Genomic DNA, 25296 nt, shown 5'->3' with positions numbered 1-25296 from the left:
TTAAGGTAATTTGGAGAAGCTGATATTTTTTACCAGTAATTAACGTAGGATTTTGCATAAAAATCATGCATGTTTTGAAACGATGTCATTTTATTTTAAACATATAAACGGCCATGTTTCTCAAACAGCTTATAAAAGAATAACAATGCCAAAGCAAATGGAAATCCACAAAGACGTCAAAAAGAAATGCCCTCGTGTCAATCAAAGAAAAGTGACCTACATTTGTCCAGGAGAGATTCATCCCGTGTACTTTTAAAGTAAATAACAAAACCTAAAAGGCATGTAGTTGCATGTCACTTTTAGATTCAAATGGTTTGATCTTTTCAACCAAAATTTCATAATACCGGTATCAAAAAATTTGAACTAGGCTGGGAATCGCGGCCATTTAAAAGCAATTTTCTACTATCGAGCAATTTTTATTAAAGATAAACAAATCTAATGAGGAAATTATTGAACAATCTTACAGAATACACATTATCTTTAAGATGCAAGTATGTCAACTCGTTACCCTGTTTATCAATGAAAAAATCGTCAAGATAACAAATTGTACAGAAGTTAGCCTCTAGCTGATAGGAAAATATCTGACGCAGACACAGCGATGAATTTCAAAAATAAAATTTAAAAACTATCAAAATATCAAAATTAAAAAATGCTCGAATCAACATTTCATTAAAGACTTTTGCTCTCAAACTAATAGAGAGTTCATTATACAATTTTTTAACTGGGTTAAAGGAACAAAAAATAAACTTTTAGAAAGTTTTAAATTTTTTGTAGAAACTTATAACTTAGCATAGGAAAACCTATATATATATATATATATATATATATATATATATATATATATATATATATATATATATATATATATATATATATATATATATCTCGAATCGATATATTTTATTTTGTAGTTTCTAATATTGAAAGATTTAAATATTAAAAAATCAGTTTGATAAAGTTGAATGTACAGATAATATACCAGTTACTCTTTTTCTGGCAATATCCATCAAAACTACCAATTGGGCTTGACTAATAATGACATTATTCATTCAGTCTTTAATATATAAATATATTATGAACTGATTTACAAAATTAAAACTCAATCAGAGCATGTTTACTCTAAGAAGCCATCTTTGCAAAGTAAACGCTAATACTATTTGGCTTTGTATACAGTTTACCTCCACATTAAGCATTATCTCCACATATACATACAAATGTTATTGATATATATGCTAATAGGGTTGATGGAATGAAATGATCTGTTTAAAATTGTTTCCATGTTTGTACAGACATAGATCTTTTAAAAATGACTTTCAAAACATTACGAAATACAGTTAGTTTAAAAGAACATTAATCTTTGGTCGCTTCATACAAGCCTGTCTATCTACTCAAAATTGTGTCATCATTGCCTGAATACTATCACATTTGCGGTATCCGCAAATAGATTCTTATTAAAATTTCAATCATGTTTAAATATTATTATTAAGCGCATTTTTTAAATTGATGTTTTAACTTGCATGTGTTACAGGGGTTATCACTCGGTGGAAGCACCGAGTTGTACAAAAGAGAGATGACCAGGTTACCGTACACACGATTAGAATTTAATCAATTGCATTTGCATTGGAATTACAAAGGATTAAAAAAGGTCACATTTTGCTTTATTACACATTTTACAAGAGTGGCACACATGCTGAAAAGTAAACTCTGATTGAAAAAGGGATCATTGCAATTCGTGTTTTTATTTCAGAATTATAGACATTACTAAAAAAACGCATCAAAGAATCAGCGTTTATACTAAATGTGAAAAAATACGGATTGAGTCAGAACTGATATCTTAAATTTTTTCATTGAAGCTTATAATGTCATTTTCTATCAACAAACTTTTATTTTGATCCAATAATTTCATTTATTCAACTTTCAAAAATCCATATCTTGTTTATTTCAATCGAAAAATATTCGGTAGAATAAATCGTATTTTTCTACGAAAATTTTATTTAACTAATATTCACATCAATCAGTGTCGTAGCTTTAAAAAGATGAATCACAAATTTAAAATATCATTATTGTTAGGTTAAGTGCATGCAATGAGAGTACGATCCCACCATCATTTTATTTCTTTTTTCCAAATTTAAGTACAATTAAGTGACACTTGTGTCTCCATTATGATAAATTTAAAAGATGATATGTCCAAGTACAAATGTCCAAGTCTAAATGCACGCAATGAACTACAAACTCTGTTATGAAATTATAAAAGGCAACAAACAAGAAATAAATTCATTGAACAAATATAAGTGTTTATGCTTGTTGTCACATTATAAATCATATCAGATACATAAATCAGGCTCAAACTCCTAAACTGTGCTTCAATTGGTAACTTATTCTCAGAGTATTGGTATTTTTTAGCCATGAAAGTATTAGAGTACATACTCAAAACTGTTTTAAGCTGCCAGTCAGATTGAACATTCTAAAATTAGATAAACAACACATATACTAAAGTTAAACGACCCTGTCAACAACACGGACACAATTCGCTATCAGTGGGGGTATATTTTTGTTTTTAAAAATAGCAAAGAAGGCACTGAGGTGGCCTTTAATTATTTCTCGCCAATCTACCGGATGATATGTCATAAATATTAAGAAATGTGCCTACAGATTTTAAAACAAACTTTACTGTTTCAAAATAATTGCACGATGCAATAAAAGGTGTGCACCTTGTGAACCCAACTTTGCCTCCTTATTGTTCAGAAAGTGATGCCAAAGTTGTGTTTAAAGGGCGGCTTTGCTATTACTTTGACACCAAGGTCATTTAAGAATTGATAAAAGAATTAATGAATGCAAACAGATTACTTCACATGTCATTATAAATAAAAACACTCGTCAAAAAAAACTGTGTTAGATCAGATTTCAAGACAATGGTCCATTTAGTTATATTGTGAACTGTCACAAGCAATACTTTGATGATATTTCTTATTAATATGCAATGTTGAATGACTTTTCACCTGCATTAAAAGAAACAAAACAAGTTTTTAATGCAAGTACAATTTCATTTGCATCTTAATTAGCAATCAGCGTATCTGTTTAACATTTCATTTATCTGAAATGTTGTCTAATGCTTCTCTCTGTCCCTCTTTCGCTATCCCTCTTTGTCTCTCTCTCTCTCTCTCTCTCATACTTTTTTCAAGCTGTCATACTCCCTTAACAACGCTATATTTAACACACAAAATTGAAAACTTGTTGTTACAACGACTATTGCAAAGCATGGTCAAAGACCGATGGACAGTCCGTAGTAACTAGTACTGTAGCCATTATAAACAATGGATATCTTTACCAAGTATTCACGGCCTCTAATGATGATAGTGGTTGTTGGATTTTCTGGAGGAGATTAATGGTATTCAGGGCTACATTGTAGATTTGCAACCAATTTTTAAAAGGGCAGGAGTTTCGCCCTCTTAGTCTATTGAATACTATACATTGTTTACGTGGATCATTAGGTCGATTTCAAAAACAATTCCCTTTTGCTGCTGTAAATTTATCATTTGTTTTAGATTTTTATAACTTTTAAGAATGTTTTCTTTAAGGGTGGAATAGTCAGATGGAAACCAGGTAAGAAATAACCAAAAATATGTGTATCCCTGGATGTCATGACATGGTTACACATGCACTTTTTCATGTGTTTCGGGTATCATTGGTAAAAACAAAACCAATTCCGCAGATTCTTTTAACAACTGTAGAAGTTACATAATATTTACAATTAAACTGTATATAATGAAGTAATCACTAAAAGGGAAATATCAACATATGATTAAGAATTGTCAGGAAGTATTTGCCAATAAAATTAACCTATCATCATATCATGAAGAATATCGACCAATAAAGCCAACGTATATCATATCATTAAATATCAACCAAATTGAATAACGCAAACTTATAAATAAAAAAATAAAAAAAAATATTATTTTATTTAAAAAAAATATAATCATATCATGAATAAGTATCAGACGATAAAGCCAACGTATCATCGTATCATGAATAATTATCAGTCAATGAAGCCAAAATATCATAAAGCATTAGCCAATGATAAATTGCAATTTACTTAAAAGTTCATTTTGTTCTCAATAAAACATTGTCATAAATGATAAGGTTTTTAAACAAATTCATTTTATTATAAAATAGTCTTATACAATAACGATATCTTTAGAGAAAGTTTTTAAAAAAATACCAATGTTGATAGATATTCACAAAAATGAAATCATGATAGAATAGCCTGCGCACGAAGCAAGGTGACCTACATGTGTTCGCATAGGCCCCACCTTTAAAAAATTACAATTAAACTCAAAATTGTAGTTGTATGTCATTTTTATATTCGAATGCCTTAGATTAAGCTTTGATCATTCAAATTTTCAGAGGTGTGAACCAGAAGCAGACTCGGTGGTGGCGGCCATTTTATAGCATTGTTCTACTTCCGAGCAACTTGATGAATGTGATGTAAATATATAATGCATCGTGGCTGTTTAACTAATAAATATATATTCAACCCAAACACCGATTCGTTATATTAGCAATAAAACCTATATTAATCCAACTTTTCCAAAACCAGTGTCTTGAAGATTACAAAATCAAATTTGGATCTGAGAAAATACGTAAAGAAATACAATTTTTTTATTTTTTATTTTATCAACCAATTACTGAGTTTGCAACCGGTTACCATATATCAGAAAGTTAAGATTATAATAAGTTTAAAAAAAGTAAAAATAAAAGTATAAAATATCAACAAAATTCAATTTGCATGTGACAAGCATATGTCGTTCTTTATTATTAATAAGTGCTTTAAACAATGTTAACGAAAATTGTAATGTTTATTTACAAATGAGTTTAAAATTAGAGATAAGTATACGTTAATGACCTCCACATTCGGCAGTATCTCCATACTAGAAATAAATGGGTTGTTTAAAAACTTTTTCATGTTTCTACAGATATTTATCTGTTATAAATGACTACCATGCAACACCTTAAGAAATACATGGAGGTTAAGACAACATTAGCCTCCGGTCGTTTATACAAGCATGTCAGTCTTTTTAAAACTGCGTCAGAATTTCTCGAATACCATCACATCTACTGATGCTTCAAATAGATTCTTATTAAAATTTCAATCATGATTCAAACAGAAAATAATTAAAAGCTTTATTAATTGATCTCCCACCTTGCATGTGATACAGGAGCTATCCCTTGTTGGTAATGTCGAGTTTAACTCTACACTAGGACTTTGACCCCGTTAGCATTTGTATATTAGACTAGAATAACAATTACATTTTCGTTGAAGTTGCCTCGGACAGTTTAAGTGGCAGAAAAATAAAGCATCGAAAAGTGAATACTGATAGAAAAGGCGAAAAAATACAAAAAAGTGAAAAACGATGAAATGATGAAAACTCTTGAAAGGAAAAACGAGGGGGAAAAGGAAAATCTACTTTCTTTATTTCGTAAGACAAAAATCTTATTGCATATGAAATGTTTTTAACAAAATATGTGCAGTGCAGAGATTTAGTAACAATCTTGGTAATAGCAACAACGAATATATAGTACAGTAATAATACCACTGAAAAGGGAATAATCATAACCTTTTTTAAAATCCCTTTATATACTGAATGATTAAACCTATAGATTAAAATGTGGATTGAGTCAGAACCTCAGGCACCAGACGTTACAAATATAATAAAATCATTCCTATTATAATGATAAAAAGATAATAATATTAATTATAATCATAGAACAGGATATTATCTTGATATAAAAAAAAGAAATATTTGAACGTCAGGTGTGATCAGAACTTTTTATACATGAAAATGCTCCGGACGCCATAGACAATGTAATTTTCCTGTAAATATTTTCGTGTTTTGCTCTAATTAATTTTATTTCATCAACTTTAAACACTCCTTTGTTTGGTACAGTTATCAAATTACATTCATCTTAATCTTTTAATATTATTGTAACTTTTAATATTAGTGTAACTTATCTACATCAAGATGAGTCACAAATTCTTTAATTATTTGTGTTGTTAGATAAAGTGCACCAGGTAAGAACACACCTTAGTTTTCTTTCTCTTATGTTGAGATACTCTGCCTGACGTGTATCTTAATTATGATATATTAAATAGATGTTTTAGCCCTAGTATACAAATTTGAATGAACCCCGTGAACCACTGACTGGATAATTATACAAAAACACATAAAATGTATTTACTGAACAAACTTTTGTAAAAAAAAAAAAAAAAGTTTAGCTCATCAACAATTAATACGTACAATTAGTATGTTAAATTTATATTACGTTGTTAGCAATGTAACATTTAAACGGTCGAGAGAGATTTTTATTTAGGAGTAGGTGTATATTTTTTTGTATGAAAACAAGCAGGAAAGTGTAATGTGCCCTCCATTGTGATCCGAAGTCAAAATAATTGTGCTTTCTGGGACGTGATTGTTGCTTTGACACTGAGTTCATATTAAAAGTGATTTAATTTAATTTACTCGAAAGGTTTACTTAACCTGGCCTAATAAATAATAACACTTATCAAAAAACCTGTCTCCGTACAGATTGTAAGACAATGCTTCATTGTGAACTGTCATAAATAGCTTTCTTTTGATGTCTTTCTATCATTATGCATTTTTTTTTCACCAGCATTTCATAAATACAAAAGTCTGTTTAAAACAATTACAATCTCATTTGCATCTTATTCAGTATAAGTGTATATACTTTACATGTCACCTGTACCTGGTGTCTCTCTCTCTCTCTCTTTCTCTCACTCTCTCTCTCTCTCTCTCTCTCTCTCTCTCTCTCTCTCTCTCTCTCTCTCTCTCTCTCTCTCTCTCTCTCTCTCTCTCGTTACTTTTTCCTTGGTGATTGCAGATGTGGGGAGAGTGTTGTTTCATACGTTTAAAAAAAGTTTGTTCGATTATGCAGCGTTAGGTATGCAATTCACTTGATTATCGCCAAAATAAATTTCATTCAGTTTCTAATATTTAAAAGGATTTTAGATAATGCCTTCTTCAGACTATTTTTAAGACTACAATAAATATTTTGATAGTTGGTGTAATAAAAACATCATCTTATTTATTTTTGATATATCTATTTCTAATGTAAATTGCATCTTGATAATGATATCCTTTTATTACTCGAGATCGAGTGTCGGGAAATAAATAAACCTGACAATGCGGACAATCCAGAATCTAATGTAGATATAGCATAACATATTATATATATATATATATATATATATATATATATATATATATATATATATATATATATATATATATATATATATATATATATATATATATGTGTGTGTGTGTGTGTGTGTGTGTGTGTGTGTGTGTGTGTGTGTGTGTGTGTGTGTGTGTGTGTGTGTGTGTGTGTGTGTATTAAGCTTGTAAATGAAATATTCACCCATAGTCAGAGAGTACAATGATGATATGAATGGGGCATATACAAGATAGTGAAGATGGTATGCACCTACTGATTATCTCATCCATGGTTTTCAAAGACATGGCTACGAACGTCGAATCACTAAATGACCTGTTGTTCAGAGTTTTTAAGAATGGTAATATGCAGATCTTCTTAAAGTTAACAAAAAAGGCGATTCTCTGCTGTTTATTCTCATTGTGGATGGTATTGTCGAAATGTTAGACACCATATTGACTCTTGGTAAGTGTTAATAAATGACTGAATTTTATATCAATGATGATTTGCTTACTTTCGGGACTTTTCAGCATATATTGGCCTATTACTGGGAACAGTGACTTAGACTTATACAATCATGAAGATATGAGGATGTTTATGCTAGCCGTAGAAATAGATGATATCAGAATGGTCAGACATCTTATCAAGTTCAGTTTATTCGCTCAAACCAAATAATTTGGTTCAAGAAAAGCATATAAATAGAATACACATAAATACAAATCGTCAGAGGTATACATACATATATGTACAATGTCATACAGGAAAAAAATATGAGTAAAAAAGGACGTTTGATAGAATGAATATTTGAGTAAGACTATGGCGAAAAGAATCAGAATAGGAAAACAACTAAGGATAACAGACAACATCAAAGCATGTGAGATAGAGGAACGCTTAAATATTTTAGTTTGATCATGATTTGATTAGATTTTAATTTGACAGTTCTTTGGTCTTTAATGAGCAAATGTCAATTCTTTAGACAAATTGGGTAAAACGCCACTTCTGCTTGCCTTGGAGGACGGTAAATTCAAAACAGCCGAGTCCCTGACCAAGCACAGAAATATGGATGTTTTGGATCAGTCTGGTCCGCATTACAGAGAGAGATAGGCGGGGCTGTGCTATAATAAATTGGATATTGTTCCAACTTGTGGTGATTGTTGTTGAAGTATGAATTGTCTTGAACTGTATGCCAAACGAGTGTATATCATTTCCTCCTGTTTCCTTGACCAAACAATTTATGAATATCTTATTTGGTTATTTGCTTTCATGATACACAAAAATAGAAAATATTGACCAGATCAAGATAACAGAGAGGAGATTATCCAACATGAGAAACAACAGCAAGAGAAAGTACATCTTTGGTGAGAAAAGTAAGCCTGAAGGTGAAAAAGTTTCCACTCTTCCGACAATTATTAAGAAATTCTTGTTGTAGTTTTTTTTTTTGTTGAAAAGTACTGAATTGTCAAACATTTCAATGATAATCTACCCGTAATTGTGGAAGATGAGTTGTATATCAAAATTTTCTCAGCCTCCACCCCCCCCCCCCCCCCTACTCCTTGTAAAAGGGACAAACAGCAATGCATTTGTATGATCCAAATTCATTTTTTTGCGTGTCAAGATTTTTTTTTTATAAGTCTAGTCCCCCCCCCACCTTCAATATGCTTCCGACGCCACTGCATATACATGAAATAAGACACCATTATTTAACAAAACTTAAAAAATTACTTTGCCACATTAAATGTGAAATTCACATATACATCATGACAAAAAGTCCCTCGTACAAGCAAATTACAGAGATCTTTGTCCATGTATGCTTTGTCACTTGTACTTTAAAAGTTTACAAAATTTGAAAAACGCCTAGCTGTATGTCACATTTTTTGTATTAACAGGCTTTGAGCTTTGATCTTTTAAATGGGATGAACTAGACTGGGGGTCGCGTTCATTTTAAAGCAATACTCTACTTCTTAACAAGTCTGATGAAAGTTAAACACGTGTGATGTTTAATTTCAACAATCTAACAGACTGCATGTGATTTTAATTACGTCGTTATTTTAACTGATTTCTACTTCATTAGTAAAGTAGATTTATGATTTAATTACTGACCACCCTGTCTCCTTATCTAAGCTTAAATGATGTCAGTGTTGTGCTCATCAAATGCAATATCTTGCAAAACATTACACAAAATAAAAATTAGAATTAATCTCCAGGTGGAGGACAGATATTTGACGCAGACATAGCGAGGATAGTGTTAATTCAAAATTGAAAAACTCTTATAAAAAATTCACTACATAATTTTGCACCAACTAATAAATAATCTATCACCTGTAGATATTTTCATTTTACACAGCCAAAGAGTAATAACCAGGTACATAAATTGCATACTTACAACCAAACACAATACTCAAAACAAACAAAAGTAGAACTTTTTAAAAGTTTTATTTTTTTTCTAAGAAACTTACAAGTGAACGTTGCATAGCAAAAAAAAAATATTTGTGTAAAAAATGGAATTATTATTATATTTTGTTAAACAGAATTTAATTATAATTCACACATGTAAATATTTTAGGATAATTAGGGTAAAGTTGAACTGTACACATTAGTATATCAGATTTGGTTGCTTTTTATGAAATGTATCACCTGCCATTTATTATCAATGACACTTGCAGATTGAACATATGACTTTCAAATATAAATAAATAAATTATCTCAATCAATATTATAAATTCAATTAGAAAATGTTTACAACCATTGACCATAAATGCTAAAACTATTTGGTTTTATTTACATTAAATTCAAACTAAAATGCTAATTAGTACCACTAAAAAGATACTTACACGCATACAATATATCACATTATTTGCAAAATCATAGTGGTTTCAAAATTAAAAGTATGATATGAAAAAAAGGTTCTAAAAACTACGTATACGCCAAGTAAATCACTTTTAAAAAACTATCATTTTTTCCTCTTTCTAGATCAACCAACATTAGGCTAACCGACAATTACAAAAACAGGAATTTTACAGGAATGGATGACGAATGACTTACTTTCTTTATATATACCTGTTCAGTATAATCATCCTGTATAAGATATGACTAGCATTAATAGAGATTCTTCAATAATTGTTACAGGTATATCCTACAGATGGCACTTTCTTTTGGGTATATTACTTAAATTTCTCTTAATTTCTCTCTTTTTCTTTTAAATTATCTTAAATTTCTCAAACATGATGATCTTCTTTTCCAATTTCTTTAAATTTGCTAGCCCCTGGTATTAATTTTATGATTCCCCCTCCTCCCTCCCTACTGTGGGGGTGGTGACGGGGTGGCATGAATCAGGAAGTCCCAGGTGTCCCTCCACATCAGACCCAGGATCTCCTCTGTCCGCAGACTTATGCTACCATAGGTAAAAGGAGAGAGTCTATAGAATGCCCACACAACACAGGTCACCAGACCGAGTACAAAGATTGTCAGCAGGCTGGGAATGTAGGAGATCCTGTCAAAGAAATTTTAACATAGATAATGATCAATTAAAGTAAAATATATATTACAAAGAGCAATTACTAGTAACTATACTAAGTATCTGTTATAATAGTATAGATTTCTGTTTATGTGTATTTATTAAATCTTTATATAAATATTTGAATTATTTCTGTATATTCTTTATCGCTCTTAATGTGATATATCCAATATGAATTCATTCTTAACCCCTATGGAGTGTATTATCAAACATATATTGTACATGTAAAAAAAGTGAACAATCACCTTTTACTCAGGGAATACAGGTGATCTGTGAGAGCTGCCATTACAAGTATTTTGTATATTACACAGGGTAGATAACTGTGAAGAAACAAGGTACGATCCGTCAAAAAGAAAGGGAGATAATGCAGTAAATAGCCTCCAACCAAAATTTCTCCCACAAACACAAAGTTGCTCCAATCACCTGTACAAAGGAGAAGAAAAGAGATGACATCAGTAGCAAAAAGTTTAAAGAATTCACAGAAAATGTTGGGAAATTCATTTAATATGTCCAAAAGTTTTTTTCAGGCATGGAACTGATTGCTTGCAAATGTAGCTCATTGGTTTGTCAGGCTAAATTTTCCATGGAGTTAATCTTTTGCAGCCAACAGTATCCATAACTTTATTCATCAGAACATGTCTTACTCTCACTGAGGTCGTAACAGGCCCTCTGCCTCCTCATTAAATAGAAGACGAACACTCCTACATAGAGAATCACGGACAGGAAGGCTGAGTACCACACCACAGGGTTTCCGATCAGGTGGATCTGTTGCTGCAAGTACAAAAACCAGTCATCAAACTGGTACCAAGGTCTCTGTGTCCGCCAGTCATAAATAATGTCACAACATTCTAATCAGACCAGAATAATATTGCAAAATTCCTTTCTGTTACCAAAAAAGACTACAATACATCAAAATACTAATATGTCTCAAGTTTGCATGTTCTTAAGATAACGAAACTTGCTGAAGACTATGTGCCAATTTAACTCACTGACCATGTATCATCCAGTACTTTAACTACAGCATGTGTTACTAATAATGCCTTCTGACTGGTCGACTTACATTGTTATTTGGGCTCATCCAGTAAGCCACGTTTTTGGAGAGGAATGGCCACTGTATGGGCTCTGAGCTGTACTTGTGTTCCATCTCCACATCACCCTTAGCCATGAACATCTTGTACTGTAGTTCCAGGAACTTGGTCCAGAAGGACAGGCGCGTGGGCTCAGTGGGGATCATCTCAGAGTGGGCGATATCTCGAGTCTGACCCTCCTTGTCCTGAACTGACAGAGACATCAGAGTATTAGGACTTTCTTATACAGTCCATCATCATGACTTCAAAAACTGATTTACACCACAGATTACATAATGATTTTTTGTTATGTTGTATCTACATGATTTTAAAACAAAAATAAAGTTTGCAATAAAAGTTGTTCCTTGGACTTACTTTTGGTGTACCTGTGCTCCTCTACATTCCACACAGTGGCTGGTTGGTCTGTGACTCTGTCTGTGGTCACCTCCAGCTGGAAGAACCCCCAGTCAGGCAGCTGCTTCCCCGTGGACTGCAACACAAACAATAACCACATATTACGTAAATCTACCCTAGCACATCAAGGTCTACTTTTAGGTCTTTTAAGTATCGTCTCACTTTGAGTGCCTGTCCAGTCCCCAGATGGTGGAGGCGGATATGACTGTTGATGATCTGCCATGCCTCATCGTCTGACTTCCTGTTGACAATCTCCTGTTATATCACAATAAAATAAAGTTAAGATTCCACTTTTAATACTTCAACATGAGAATATAATAGTCAGGAAACATTAGCTTCTTAATTAAGACTTTAGATTAATTAAGAATTTACATGTGTATATCTTAGTTCTTACATCACTTGCATTTATACTAGGGCAGTACTGTAATGATTAATTTTAGTGTAGGAGACTCACCACTTTCCACAGGTTCTGGGATGCCATGGAGATGTTGTAGTCAATGTAACAGGTCACCTCCTGGTTCTGAGGGGTCAAAGGGGCCGCCACATCATGACTGACAACACACAAACAAACAAACAAATTAGAGGCACTGCATCATCTTGATTAACAATTTATTTTATGAATTATGGATGTGGGCAAATAATGTCAAATAAACGGGTTAAATGACCTTCTATTTCTGAATTCTGAACAACAAGTATATAAACAATAATTGTCCAGGCATTGTTAACACCTCAGCAGCCTGACCTGTTGAGGGCGCGGCTGGTGATTCCATGGACCAGTTGTACCACATCTCCATGCTTGACTGGCTTAGGAGGCTCATCTACCACTAGCAGATTTCTAAGAAAAAAATCAAACAATCCATTGTAACTAATATGTACAGGAAAGCATGTACATCATCATGTACATACATGAACAAACTAAACAACTCCTACTCTTAAAAAAAAACCAGAATGATAAACATAACATCTATTATATTTCACTTATACGGATGACAAATTGATAAAAACTGCCAAGAGTCTTCAGTACAGCTGTGAGGTCTGAAAGAGAGTATAAATGAACCTGGCTCTTGATAAGTACGTAGTATTGTTACCTATCGGGATGCTTAACAATCCACCAGTTGTTGATATCCTTAAACACATAACATGTGACTTGCTGTTGATGACTGCTGCCCCTCCCATCAGGATATCTGATTGGATAAACATGAGCATGGGAGTGGAGCCAGCAGGGTTTTCCAGGTGACAGAGAGTGGGTGTGTCTCAGGGTGATCTGGGAGCCATAGGCCACATTGAGGGGCTGTCCTTTGGTGAGGGCAGCTAAACCTCCCTGACAAAAAAAAAGAGGAAATGTTCAACATTTACATGATGCTATCCTAAGAAGTGTCCATGGTAAGGGTATTTTTATTTTTATCATATAATTGTTTTATTTTAGAAGCAAACATAAGCATACCTCTAGACTAGCTTGGAAGGCACTAGTCATGATGTTGTCATGGGGACCAGCCTTGGTCAGGAGTGACAGATGGATGTAGAAGATGAATACATAGCCAAGGACTGGGACAGTCAGAAGGAGAAAGGCACGGACAAACAGGTGCTTCACCAGGCACAGCTGGAAATAGGGACATACACAAATACTAAGTCACGTTTAACAATTATCGTAAATGTATTATGTAAATCTTCCATTAATGAAATTCAATATCGCATTTTTTACCCCTTGAGAAAAATTACCAATAATAATTAAATCACTTTCGATAGAACAGTTTAAATTGCAAACTAACATCAGATTTGGTGACATCTCCCAATAAGTTCCAGTAATCTTTAGCAACTTGAATCATTATCAGAGCAGCTGTGAAAAATCCCACATACTTTATACTGAAAACAAAAAACAGTGATATACATGTTAATAAATATATGAGCTTCAATGAACCATTTCTGTTTCTTCAAAAATTCATCTTCTAAATGATTGTTATATAATCCTTGCCTAATAATCAACATCTTACCTAAGATTACAGGTGAAAGAGACACCTGTTAGACTGAGCCAGAAAAACCACTGCACAGAAAATTGTCTGGAAGAAAAAAATCTTTATATGTCAAAATGAGAGTTAAAAAAAATGATACAGTATCCCCCTTTCCCCCAAAAAGATAATTGAGACAAAACTAAACTTAAAAAATGTTTTTATATTATTTTATTTTAATCATACTACATGTTTATTTAATCTGTTATTTCTCTACAGAATTATTTCAGATTTATTTGTTAGATAAGCAATACCTGTGAGCTAGATTTCTGAACTTGAGGTAACTGTATAGTGAGAGACACATGAAGAACAGCAGCATGCCCTCCATCAACATAAACCGTGACTGCACCAGCAAGGCGTTATCTGATCATAACAGTCAAGGCATTGTAAATCAAATGTCATAGAATAATATCACAGCAAATATTGATATAATTCATAAATCATTTCAACTTATTCATCTAAACTATGTTTAAATGTAAACATCCTTGAATGATATATTAAGCAACAGGATCATTATTTTGGTCAATAATTTAATAGAGCAATTGCTTTAGATTAAATGATACCAAAGATGACACAGAGTCCCGCCAAAAGGGCTGCCCATCGAGACAGGCGGAGCTCCACCACAATCTGATACACTAACGGAACCACTAGACTGCCCAGCACTGCAGGAAGAAGCCGCATTGTGTACACCGGGAATGTAGGCGAGTAACCTACAAATCACATTATGACCATAAGCATATGATATTATATCAAAATGAATAATGCATAAAAATTTAAACCTATTGTGTTTCAAATATAGATTACATACAAAATAACATCACTTCTTTACAAGAAAAAACAATTAATCTTTTCAATATGAAACAATTTAACAACAAAATGTTCAAGTTGATGAGGACAAGAATATGATAAAAACGATTTTATGTTACCCGGTACTTACTGGTACACTCTGACAGGCCTTGCCATCATTAACGTACATCATCTTACCTGCACCAATATGGTCAAAATCTGCATTGTCCTCTAGACCACTAAAACCTCCTGAAAGTAAGGAACAATGGCAATGTAACAGTTTTCTAAAAATTCTCCCACAGTGAAACAATTTTGATTATGCCTATGTTGGGATGCAATTTTGCCAAAGCATCATTTAGACAGCATATGTATGTTCTATCCATAACAGCATTACCTGCCACGGCTAACAAGAGTTTTCCAAGAGGAGGGTGAACATCAAAGAAAAATATTTTCTTCGTGTACAGTAATGCAAATTTTGCGAAATGAAGTTCATCAAATCTGAAAATAGACAGCAATGATCAAACAAATATGTATAATGAAATTTACTCAGCTTAAGTTATATTAGCTGCAGAACTGTAGCTCCACAGATAATTTGGGTTGACAGACTGTGGAGCTCCATGGTCAAATTTCCCGTGGAGCTAAAGTTATATGTCAATACAAATGTAGTATACTGTATAAGTTGTTGTTTACATACACTACAGCCCTAGGGTGACCCAACATCCACAGCCTGGATCCAAGTGCAGCCAGAGTCAACAGAAACTGAACAACATCCACTTCAAACTGTACAGAAAAAGGTTTGGACTTTTCAGCTTGCAGTATTCTGTCATTCTCTTGCAGGTTTCTGACCCTCTCTTCTAGATTTCCTGGCATTGGAGATCCATCCCCCTGAAGTTGAAAACATATCACACTTATAATAGGTGTTTTTACTTATGCTGATATTTCTATTCATAGTCAAACAAGCATGTTTACAGATTGTCAGAATTTATCACAGTTGTCTGGCACTTACCAGAATAAATATTTAATAACAGAATTTTAAAATCTTTTTAAAAAGAACCAATGTGTTATTCTACATTTTTTTCAGTTCAGTTAGCACTAAACTCTAATTAATCTATTTTTAATGCAGAAAGGTCCTGCTAAATGAAGAAACTACATGTTTTATCTATTTACCTCCACTCTCTGAGGTTCTGGCATTAGTCGACGAATGTCATCTTGTGGATGAAAACTGGTCACTCTCTCCCTTTGCCTGTCTGCTGGAGGTGGGGTAGTGCTCTGTATCTCCATGCCAGGAAAAAGGGAATAACACTGCAATTGGGTTTACATTAAATGATAGCTTAGAATATTTAAAGCTGCAATTAATAAACTCTACAATTCACCAATAATTGTTTAACAGTTATGCCCTAGCCCTCTTAACATTTATGTTTGGTTCATGAATTAAATCAGTTGAAAATTTGTAATTCTTTTTTTGTATGCAGCAATATCTATACTATGTTCCAAGATATCTTACGGTCACATTTTACTTAATAACTCAATATTTATATAAACCTCTGGGTTCAATTGATGTTCATTAAACAGTATGAAAAAAAATACAAGATTTCTCCTTTGAATCCCTAGCTTCTCATGTTACAATACACAGCTAAAAATAAAAAGTATATGGGGTCATTGCATCACATTATACATGAAATTACCCAGATGATATTAAATGTTGAAAGTGTTTGCTAGGTATTTTGAGTGACTTCTGATTGGAGAAAAGATGTCAACATTTCTCATTATAAATCTCTGTAAGAAATCAGTTTTCATTCCTGTGATTGAATTTTATTAGAGTGGAAAATGATAATGTGTCAATAAATTTTTTTTTGGATAGTTTGCCTTTCATCCATTCTATTTGTACTTCTTTCACAGGTATGTACATTTTTATTAAAATCATCCAAATGTGACAGAAACAATACTTGGGACAGACTATAGTGAGCAGCTTGACCCCGGCAGTAGCAGTGCCTACAGTAATACAGTACCGATCAGACCCAACCTAACACCAGAGTAAACCCCAACTAAACCCTGGGTTTACTTTCTGGGTTTACTAGAGTGGACCCAGAGTAAACCCAGAGAGGACACAGAGAGTAAACCCAGTCAAAAGTATACCCCTGAAAGCAGACGCTAACTGTGTATTCGGAATATACAAAGGGTAGGAATTACAGGCAATAGGATGGTAAGATAAAATACTAGTCTGCTTCACATTCCAGTGCATAAAGTTGGCCTCAAAAGCAATTTCAAAGTAAACCCAAAGTAAACCCCAAGTAAACCCAAAGTAAACCCCGAGTGGACCCAAATTTTCAAAAAATAAACCCAAAGTAAACCCCAAGTAAACCCAAAAAGTAAACCCGGGGTTTAGTTGGGGTTTACTCTGGTGTTGGGTTGGGTCTGATCGGTACTTTATATCACTAGGTGCGATGAGCTAACTTGTTAAAAGTAACACAGTTATTGAGTGTTTACCACGAGTGAATAGACAATGCAGACCACTTTGGTTGTATTTGCAATAAAAAAATATAAATATAAACTGTTAAACATTACCAACATAATGTAACAGCATTAACACGATTATCACCACTCGATTCATTCTATTGTGAATGTACTGTATCAAAAGCATACATATAATTCTTTAAAAGTTCCTTCACCTTTCTGCTGAGCACCAGAAGTAATCTATATATTCGTAAAAATCATTAAATTCATTCTAAATAAGCAAATGTTTTTTCGTATCATGTATGATTGATTGGCGAGAACAACCGGAAATAGTTTCGCATAATATAAAACCTAAAACCTTACAGTGCAAATTTGCTATATCCTGACAGAGTAATCACGCCTACATTATGTTGCGTTTCATAACAAAACACGCTTTAGTCTTATAATCTCATCTCTTTCCGAGTTATTCACTTTTTTGTAGCCAATACTACAGTGTTTAAATTTTATTTATCATATTTTAATGTTGTTAAAATGGTTATAATTTATCAATAAAACGATTAATCTTCATTTTCAAATAAGATAGCATATCTTTTGGATAAATAATTCTGTTTGATGTATTTATCAGGAACATTCAACGACCTGGACAATTCTTTTATACTTTTTTTCCCTGAAGTTTCCAGTCTGTTGCTTTCTGAACATTACAATGACTTTCTCTTATCTTTAACCTGTATATATATGTATATACAAATTACTATGTTTTTCTTTAAAAAATAATTCATGTTATTTTCTTCCAATATAAACCACACTTAAACCAAGCATATTTCATATACAATGTATATTAATTTATTTCAGTTTTATCTAAACATCATTGTTGAACTGGTTAAAGATGTTTGATTTCATCATCTGGTAGGTACCCTACAACAGAGAGAATATGGAGTTTTAATATACAGAAACAATTTAACACTCAAACATCACTCAATAACACTCAACATCAGCAGTGAACAAGGTCAGTACAGCAAATTACAGAATATTGGTAGAGTTTTCAATAGTCTAATCTCAATAGTGGAGCACAATATGGCTCAGTGGTCATGGGCGTTAGGCCAGTGGTCAAAAGGTCGCTGGTTCAAACTCACAAGGCACTTTATCTACATTGTCTCAGTCCATCCAGCTGAAATTGGGTACTGGCTTAAGCTGGGGGTTAAACTGAGATGGACTGGTGTTCCATCCAGAGGGACTCAATGACTCTCATCAGCTTCTCACCAGGGAAACCGGAGATTAGCACTGCCCCTATGCACCTTCATGGCACGGTGAAGGATTTAACTTTTTATTTCGATAGCTTGCTGGATTGCTTAATGGGTAAAAAATTTGGTTATTAGGTATCATATCAGGTCTGAATCTAGCTCTTGTGGTAACTCATGTATGACTTCATGAAAGTGAATTATATCTAACAAACATTTGCACTAATTAATCTAGACAGTGTAGATTGTTATTTTTCATTCAACCCATTTACAATGTATCTTGCACAAAGAAAGGCTCTAAAACACTCTCACCTATTGTTAGTTATTACATTCATATTCTTTTGAAAAGAATCTTCGCCTGGTCAGCACTAGATTCTAGAGTACTAACTGCTGTGCTCAGAATAATTTGGAAAATATTTTTTGTTATTCAAAAGATATTTCTGAAGAAAAAAAGGGAGACTTATTCAAGTAAAAACTGAAAAAGAATGAATTTTCCTTACTGTACATAATGGTTCCTCAATTCGTGGTACAACATACAGAACTAATAGTATTTTGTGCTAAAGCTGATTTATTCGATCAAACTAAAGAAATACTGTTGGATAAAACATGTAATAAACCCCCCAAAAGCATAAAAAGTGCAAATATTTTCCAAATATAACCAACTTTCTTGAAGTCATACCCAAGTAATCACCAGCCTAGATTTAGACCTGATGTGATACCTGGCTGACCAAATTTTAAATTCAATCAAGCAAGCTATTGAAAATTCTACCGGTATTCTGTAATTCGCTAAAAATCAAATTAACTTAAACAATTAATAAACTCTATGAACATTTAATCTTCAAATAAAAAACATAAAATAAGTTTTCTTGATATACGTATGACTAAATCAATTTGTTAAACACTGATATATTTCTGAGGGTTATTAGTTTGGCTCACAGCTTTCTTGTCTAGAGATCCATGTTCCAGCAGCACTGCTATCAGCCTGGCCGTATCGAGCACTTCGCCATACACCTGCAAAATCATTACATGATCATATATACGTCTCCCAACCTCAATGTACATATTGCAGTAGATCAGGATTTTGCTTCCAATCCTATTTATTTGTATTCCAGCCAATTTGTCATTCATTTTTTTCGTTTGGTTATGCCCACTTTTATTCCATAGACATTATCTTTCATAACAGTTTCTATTGTTCTCTTTTCTATCTACATGTATTAACTCGTGTCTCTTCTTATTTGAGAAGAAAAACAGCTGGTTTCACTAACTACTTTTCTCCCGACTCCCCTTTTATTTGTGTGTGGGAGGTTCCTGTTAAGCTAGGTTTTAGGGTTTTTTGTTGTAATGAATTCACAAAGCTAATCTTAGTTTTCATTTCCTGTAAGTTAAGTTTTATATATCTGGTTCATTTATATCTTGGGTAAAGTTGTTTTTATATTGTATTCATAATTAAGAAGTTTAATTCTTATTGTAGAAGTCAAATTCAGTCATTAAAACAAAAAGTAAATATAACAAAAAGTACTGATAAAGAGGCTAAAAGTATTTTACAACACTGACCTACTAAAATATCTATATCTTTTTACAAAACTTCAAAACAAAATAACTAGAGTTGTTGAAGACAGTTTTTTCTACTCACCATGTGAAGAGTAGAAGCCTGGAATTCTGGTATGCCCACTGGTCGGACAGCCAATCGTCTACTGATGTAGTCTCCCAGAACTGATATGGATGCCACCTAGTATACAAATACATGTATCACAGATACATTAACTTAACACAACAGATACATTAACTTAACACAACAGGTTCATTAACTTAACACAACAGGTTCATTAACTTAACACAACAGGTTCATTAACTTAACACAACAGATACATTAACTTAACACAACAGGTACATCAACTTAACACAACAGATACATTAACTTAACACAACGGATACATTAATTTAACACAACAGATACATTAACTTAACACATCAGATACATTTACCTAACACAACAGATACATTTACTTAACACAACAGATACATTAACTTAACACAACAGATACATTTACTTAACACAACAGATACATTAACTTAACACGACAGATTCATTTACTTAACACAACAGATACATTAACTTAACACAACAGATATATTAACTTAACACAACAGATATATTAACTTAACACAACAGATACATTAACTTAAGACAATAAAGATGAGATGATAAGTTTTTAGAAAATCAACTTACAGGTAATATATCTAGTGATTTAAACATTATCATTTATCTCAATAGACATAAACATAAGTTCTGATATCAATATCCTACTAGTACATGTACTATTAATTAAGCATTAAATTGGATGTCAAAATTGCCTACATTCTTTTCTCTGATAATCAAGACACATATATGTATTTATGGAAATAAATGAATGAAATAAATGATAAAAAATTGAATTCTTTAAAAGGAATGAAATTAAATTGCTACCAAATTTATACTAATAAAAGGCAGTTTAATTTACACCCCCTCACCCCCCCCCCCCCCACTTTCTTTCTTTTTTTTTTAAACCTTGAATAGGAAGAGCTTCATGCTGTCCAAAACAATTTTCTATGAAAATAAATTTGGTACCTATATCACTCTTTTGTACCTATATCAATCACATATTGTTAACATAAATACCGATAAATATTCTTGTAAACTTGGGGTCCATATCTGTAATTCTGCACGAATCTCTTCTGACAATTTCAGCTTATGAGCTGGAACTAATATCAGTCTGAAAAAGTAAAACAAATTTTACAACTCGGATATATCAGATGCAGTATCAAATTTTCTCAATTAAGGCACACACTTGTTTCTTTAAAATAAAAGCTACTACAGAAAAGATTTTAAAAGAAACGGACCTTAGTGGTATTTCCAGTTGTTTGTACATTTCCAGTATTAGTTGTTGTAGTTCTGTAAAAGTTGAATAGCTCTCCTCAGAAGTGGAATTAACTCCTAACAGGTTTACCTTAAATAACAGGAAACTAATATGACACACAAATATATAAAAATATATGGTACAGTGTTACTTGAATCCAACGTTATAAATCACTTCAGAAAAAGATACCTACTTTGTATTTAACTTATTATTTCCCTCTAAAAATATTCAATTGGTTTAATAAAGACTAAATAGAGAGTTCATGTTAAAAATCAATGATTTTACTTCTAATAGTTTATATCAATGGCACTTACTTTTGAAGTTTGGGCTGCAGAAAATAGCCCTGGGTACAACAACTTTCTCACTGTAAAAAAATAAGCATGCATGTAAATGTCCATAACATATAATTAATTTTCATTGAGCACTTTCGTAATTTGATTTTGCTAAATCCAAAGTATCCAGATAATTCAAAGCCTCAGATCAGATTAGGTTAATTTCTATTCCAAATTTCTTTTGACATTTTCCTTAATTAGACATTTGCACATGCCAGTATACCAACATGTATCAGAAAAGCTCTGCTGAAACTAGAATCATTCTCAAATATCATGATTAAGACACTTACTTGGACTATAGCTGGGACCCATTGACATGAGCTGAAGGGGCAGAGATTTCTGGGAAATATTCATCTTTGTAAGATATGCTATGAACAATAAGTAAAAACATAACATGACTAAGAAATGCCAACAAATCAAAATTAGTCAAATTTGAATAGAGGCTTAAAACCATTGATTTCTGAAAGTCTTTTGTTCAGGTTATTGTTAATCATGAATTGTAAACCTGCAAAAGATGCTTCAGAGGTTCCTAACACACAATACTGTATTCCTTGATCCACATAGGGCTGATGCATCAGGTATGTCTGTAACATATGACATCACAGGAAAATAATATGAAAGAATCATTCCAATTTTCTCAAACATATTATAAACAATCATAATGTAAAGGTATCAGATTTTTAATAATAAGGGATCAAAATGCAAAAGTTAATCAATTCAAATTCTGTACACCAATACAATTACAATATTTCTTTCTGAAATTCACAATGTATTGAAATTCATTCCTGCAACAACTATAAGTACATATTTTCTATAAAATATCTGCATATTTTACCATTTCTTTGTGGATTCCACAGCCTTCCTGAAAAAGACAGAGTTGCATCATTAGAAAAGATCTCATACAAAGATCTATGTTTATATAAATTGTAGCCTTTAAGGACTGTCTATGAGTGACAATTTCATTCTTACAATGACAAAATCTTTGAAAAAATCAGGTGTCTTCATTGGAATGAATCCCTGGTCCACAACCCGTGTAGAGAAATACGACAGAAGATGCTGTTGTAACTCTGCTGCTTCACCGGTGAAATAAAAAGCTTGATCTCCAACTGAACTGGAAGATTTAAAATCAATAGTACATGTATTAAGTTCCGATTTGTATGTTTCAGTTAAACCAATCCCTAGTAAAGAAGTACAATACTCTAGAGTTGGTAAATAAGAGTTGGGCTTTGAAACCAAAAATTACAAATATGTGTTGATTATCACCAGTACTATGCTGAACATAACAGCTGTCCTACAGGTTTACGGTACATGCATTTTCACCAAGACTTTTTAAAACAAGATTCCATTGAGTGTTGTTGACCTGTGAAACATTTAGTGAGACAAGTTTATGTCCCAATAGGATCTTCAATCTTTTACCTGAACTTGATCAAATCAGTCTTCTCAGCAACTTCAATATGAGAGAAATTATCTTTTTTCTGTTTGATCTCTGTAGAAATGTAAAATGGTACAAATATTACAGCAATAAATCAGACTGTTTTCAAATCAGAATTATAGTATATGTACTGGTATGTTAGATCAGTTATGTTCCTTTTAAATAACATTAATGTATATGCTTAAGTATATTCATATAAAGATCAAACGAAAAGAAATCATGAAAATTACGACCTTTTTTTCTACCTCTTACCAGTAGATCCAAAGACCTCCAGAACCTCTTCATTATCCACTGGCTAAAAAAAATAGCATGAATTCAAAAATTCAAATGCCCAAGTAAACCATTTTATACATAAAAAATAGAAAATAAAATTTTGATCTAAAATCGTGTCAAAGTCCCTAAAATGCACTCACAGTCTGGAGGCTGAGTGTATTAGGGAGACCAAATGCCATCAAATTCACTTCATGATGCACATCCTGTAGGGATTTCTAAAAAAAAAGAGAGAGAGAGAGGTCATCCTCTTGATAGTTTTCAGAAGACTAATAATATTAGTAATCAAGAATGCAACTTACCACTACTGTATCATGTTGTTCTCGCAAACCCCTAGCTTTAACTTTGACATTTTCAATTTCCTCATTTTGAATCTGCAAAAATTACCAATAGACAGCATTGTTTTATTGAAATCCATTAAAAAAACCATGTCAACCATGTTTTGGCTAGCTTCAACATTGTTGCTCTGATCCTACCTTTTCTTTAATCATTGTTTGAATCTGATTGTTTAACATTTTTCTTTCTTGATCCAAAGCATCCTTTTCCTGTTTAATCTTCATCATTCTACCATACTTTATTGCCTGTAACATTTTATTACATGCATATGTAATATTATAGTTTACAGGTCATTAGACATTTCTTTTCTTATTTTTAAAAAGCCACCAATGGTTATTAAAGTTAAACACAATCTACCCATTTATAAACAACACATGCATTTTAAAATTTGAATAGTACCAGTTTCTGTATGTTTATATTTTCTAGTCCTCTAGCCTCAATGTTTTTCTGAAGTTCAATAGGGTTTGCGAGTTTTTTCCCAACATCGAGATCTGGGTCAATCATGGACAGCTCTGACAAGACACTGCTCCCAAACTCAGGCAAGTTGTCTGTCAATCAAGATGTATCAAACGTTGATATTTATGAGTGACTATGACATTACAATAAATGATCTGACTTTCTTTCCAAAAATTTCATATGAATCCGAATATCAACTTGGTTGGTACGTGATAAAACCTTAAGAGAATAATTGAAAAAAAAAACTTTGTGGAATTGATATCAAACGTACCTCTTTCTTGACAACATCTTGAAGACTGCAATCGCAAAATCTTTGAAAATCTGGACAAATTCCTCAATTTTTGATACCTAACTCTTGAGTATGATAGTGCAGTTGCCATTATTTCTTTTAACAATCTACGAATACAATATAGTTCGAAATATTAGCGACTTCGCATATATCTTTTACTGTGACATATATATATATATGGCAATGTAGTGCTAAATCATAAACACACGATAAATGAGTCCTCGACTCAGACGACTGTCATGATTTTCTATGGGAGCAGACATTTTAGTCGTGGCCGATACTTGATAATTTGAGGGAAAAAAAACTCGAGTAAAGTTATCAAATTTTAGAAACTTTCATTTTGAAAAAAAATATTGTCTAAAATTTGAGGTTTGATTTAAATATGTTGTATTTTTTAAAATTGTAACCCTTCATTAAAGGTGAGTGCTTATGTAAATGAACGAAAAATACAAGAACGAATGTTTCAAATTCGAAGACACCCACGCGCGAAAATTCAAAAACAACCTACGTTTTTTTTTCATTTTCGTAAGTACCATACTCTATGGCATCACTTTATACGTTTATGAAAATCTGTT

General features: G+C 32.4%; 1 protein-coding gene across 1 annotated transcript; it reads right to left on the bottom strand.

The window, feature by feature from the left end:
- Window positions 1–9646: 9646 nt before the first annotated feature.
- On the bottom strand, window positions 9647–24986 carry LOC128193220 (protein O-mannosyl-transferase 1-like). The gene is made up of 33 exons (XM_052866555.1): window positions 24704–24986; window positions 24376–24524; window positions 24117–24221; window positions 23943–24014; window positions 23784–23858; window positions 23623–23665; window positions 23355–23424; window positions 22908–23049; window positions 22774–22800; window positions 22444–22522; window positions 22229–22306; window positions 21921–21970; window positions 21590–21696; window positions 21369–21462; window positions 19646–19720; window positions 16185–16319; window positions 15712–15797; window positions 15412–15515; window positions 15216–15266; window positions 14795–14941; window positions 14486–14594; window positions 14217–14282; window positions 13995–14088; window positions 13670–13825; window positions 13314–13546; window positions 12968–13060; window positions 12680–12776; window positions 12388–12480; window positions 12187–12301; window positions 11805–12022; window positions 11389–11515; window positions 10990–11167; window positions 9647–10720 (listed from the first exon to the last, which is right to left on the bottom strand). Exons 1-33 carry the CDS (start codon window positions 24810–24812, stop codon window positions 10528–10530), a joined length of 3570 nt encoding a protein of 1189 aa, XP_052722515.1. The 5' UTR covers window positions 24813–24986; the 3' UTR covers window positions 9647–10527.
- Window positions 24987–25296: the final 310 nt, after the last annotated feature.

This window comes from Crassostrea angulata, chromosome 7 (genome assembly GCF_025612915.1).
Source record: "Crassostrea angulata isolate pt1a10 chromosome 7, ASM2561291v2, whole genome shotgun sequence".
Classification (NCBI taxonomy): Eukaryota; Metazoa; Mollusca; class Bivalvia; order Ostreida; family Ostreidae; genus Magallana; species Magallana angulata.
The sequence above is the reverse complement of the archived record's forward strand: the minus strand, read 5'-3'. Positions and strand labels throughout refer to the sequence as shown.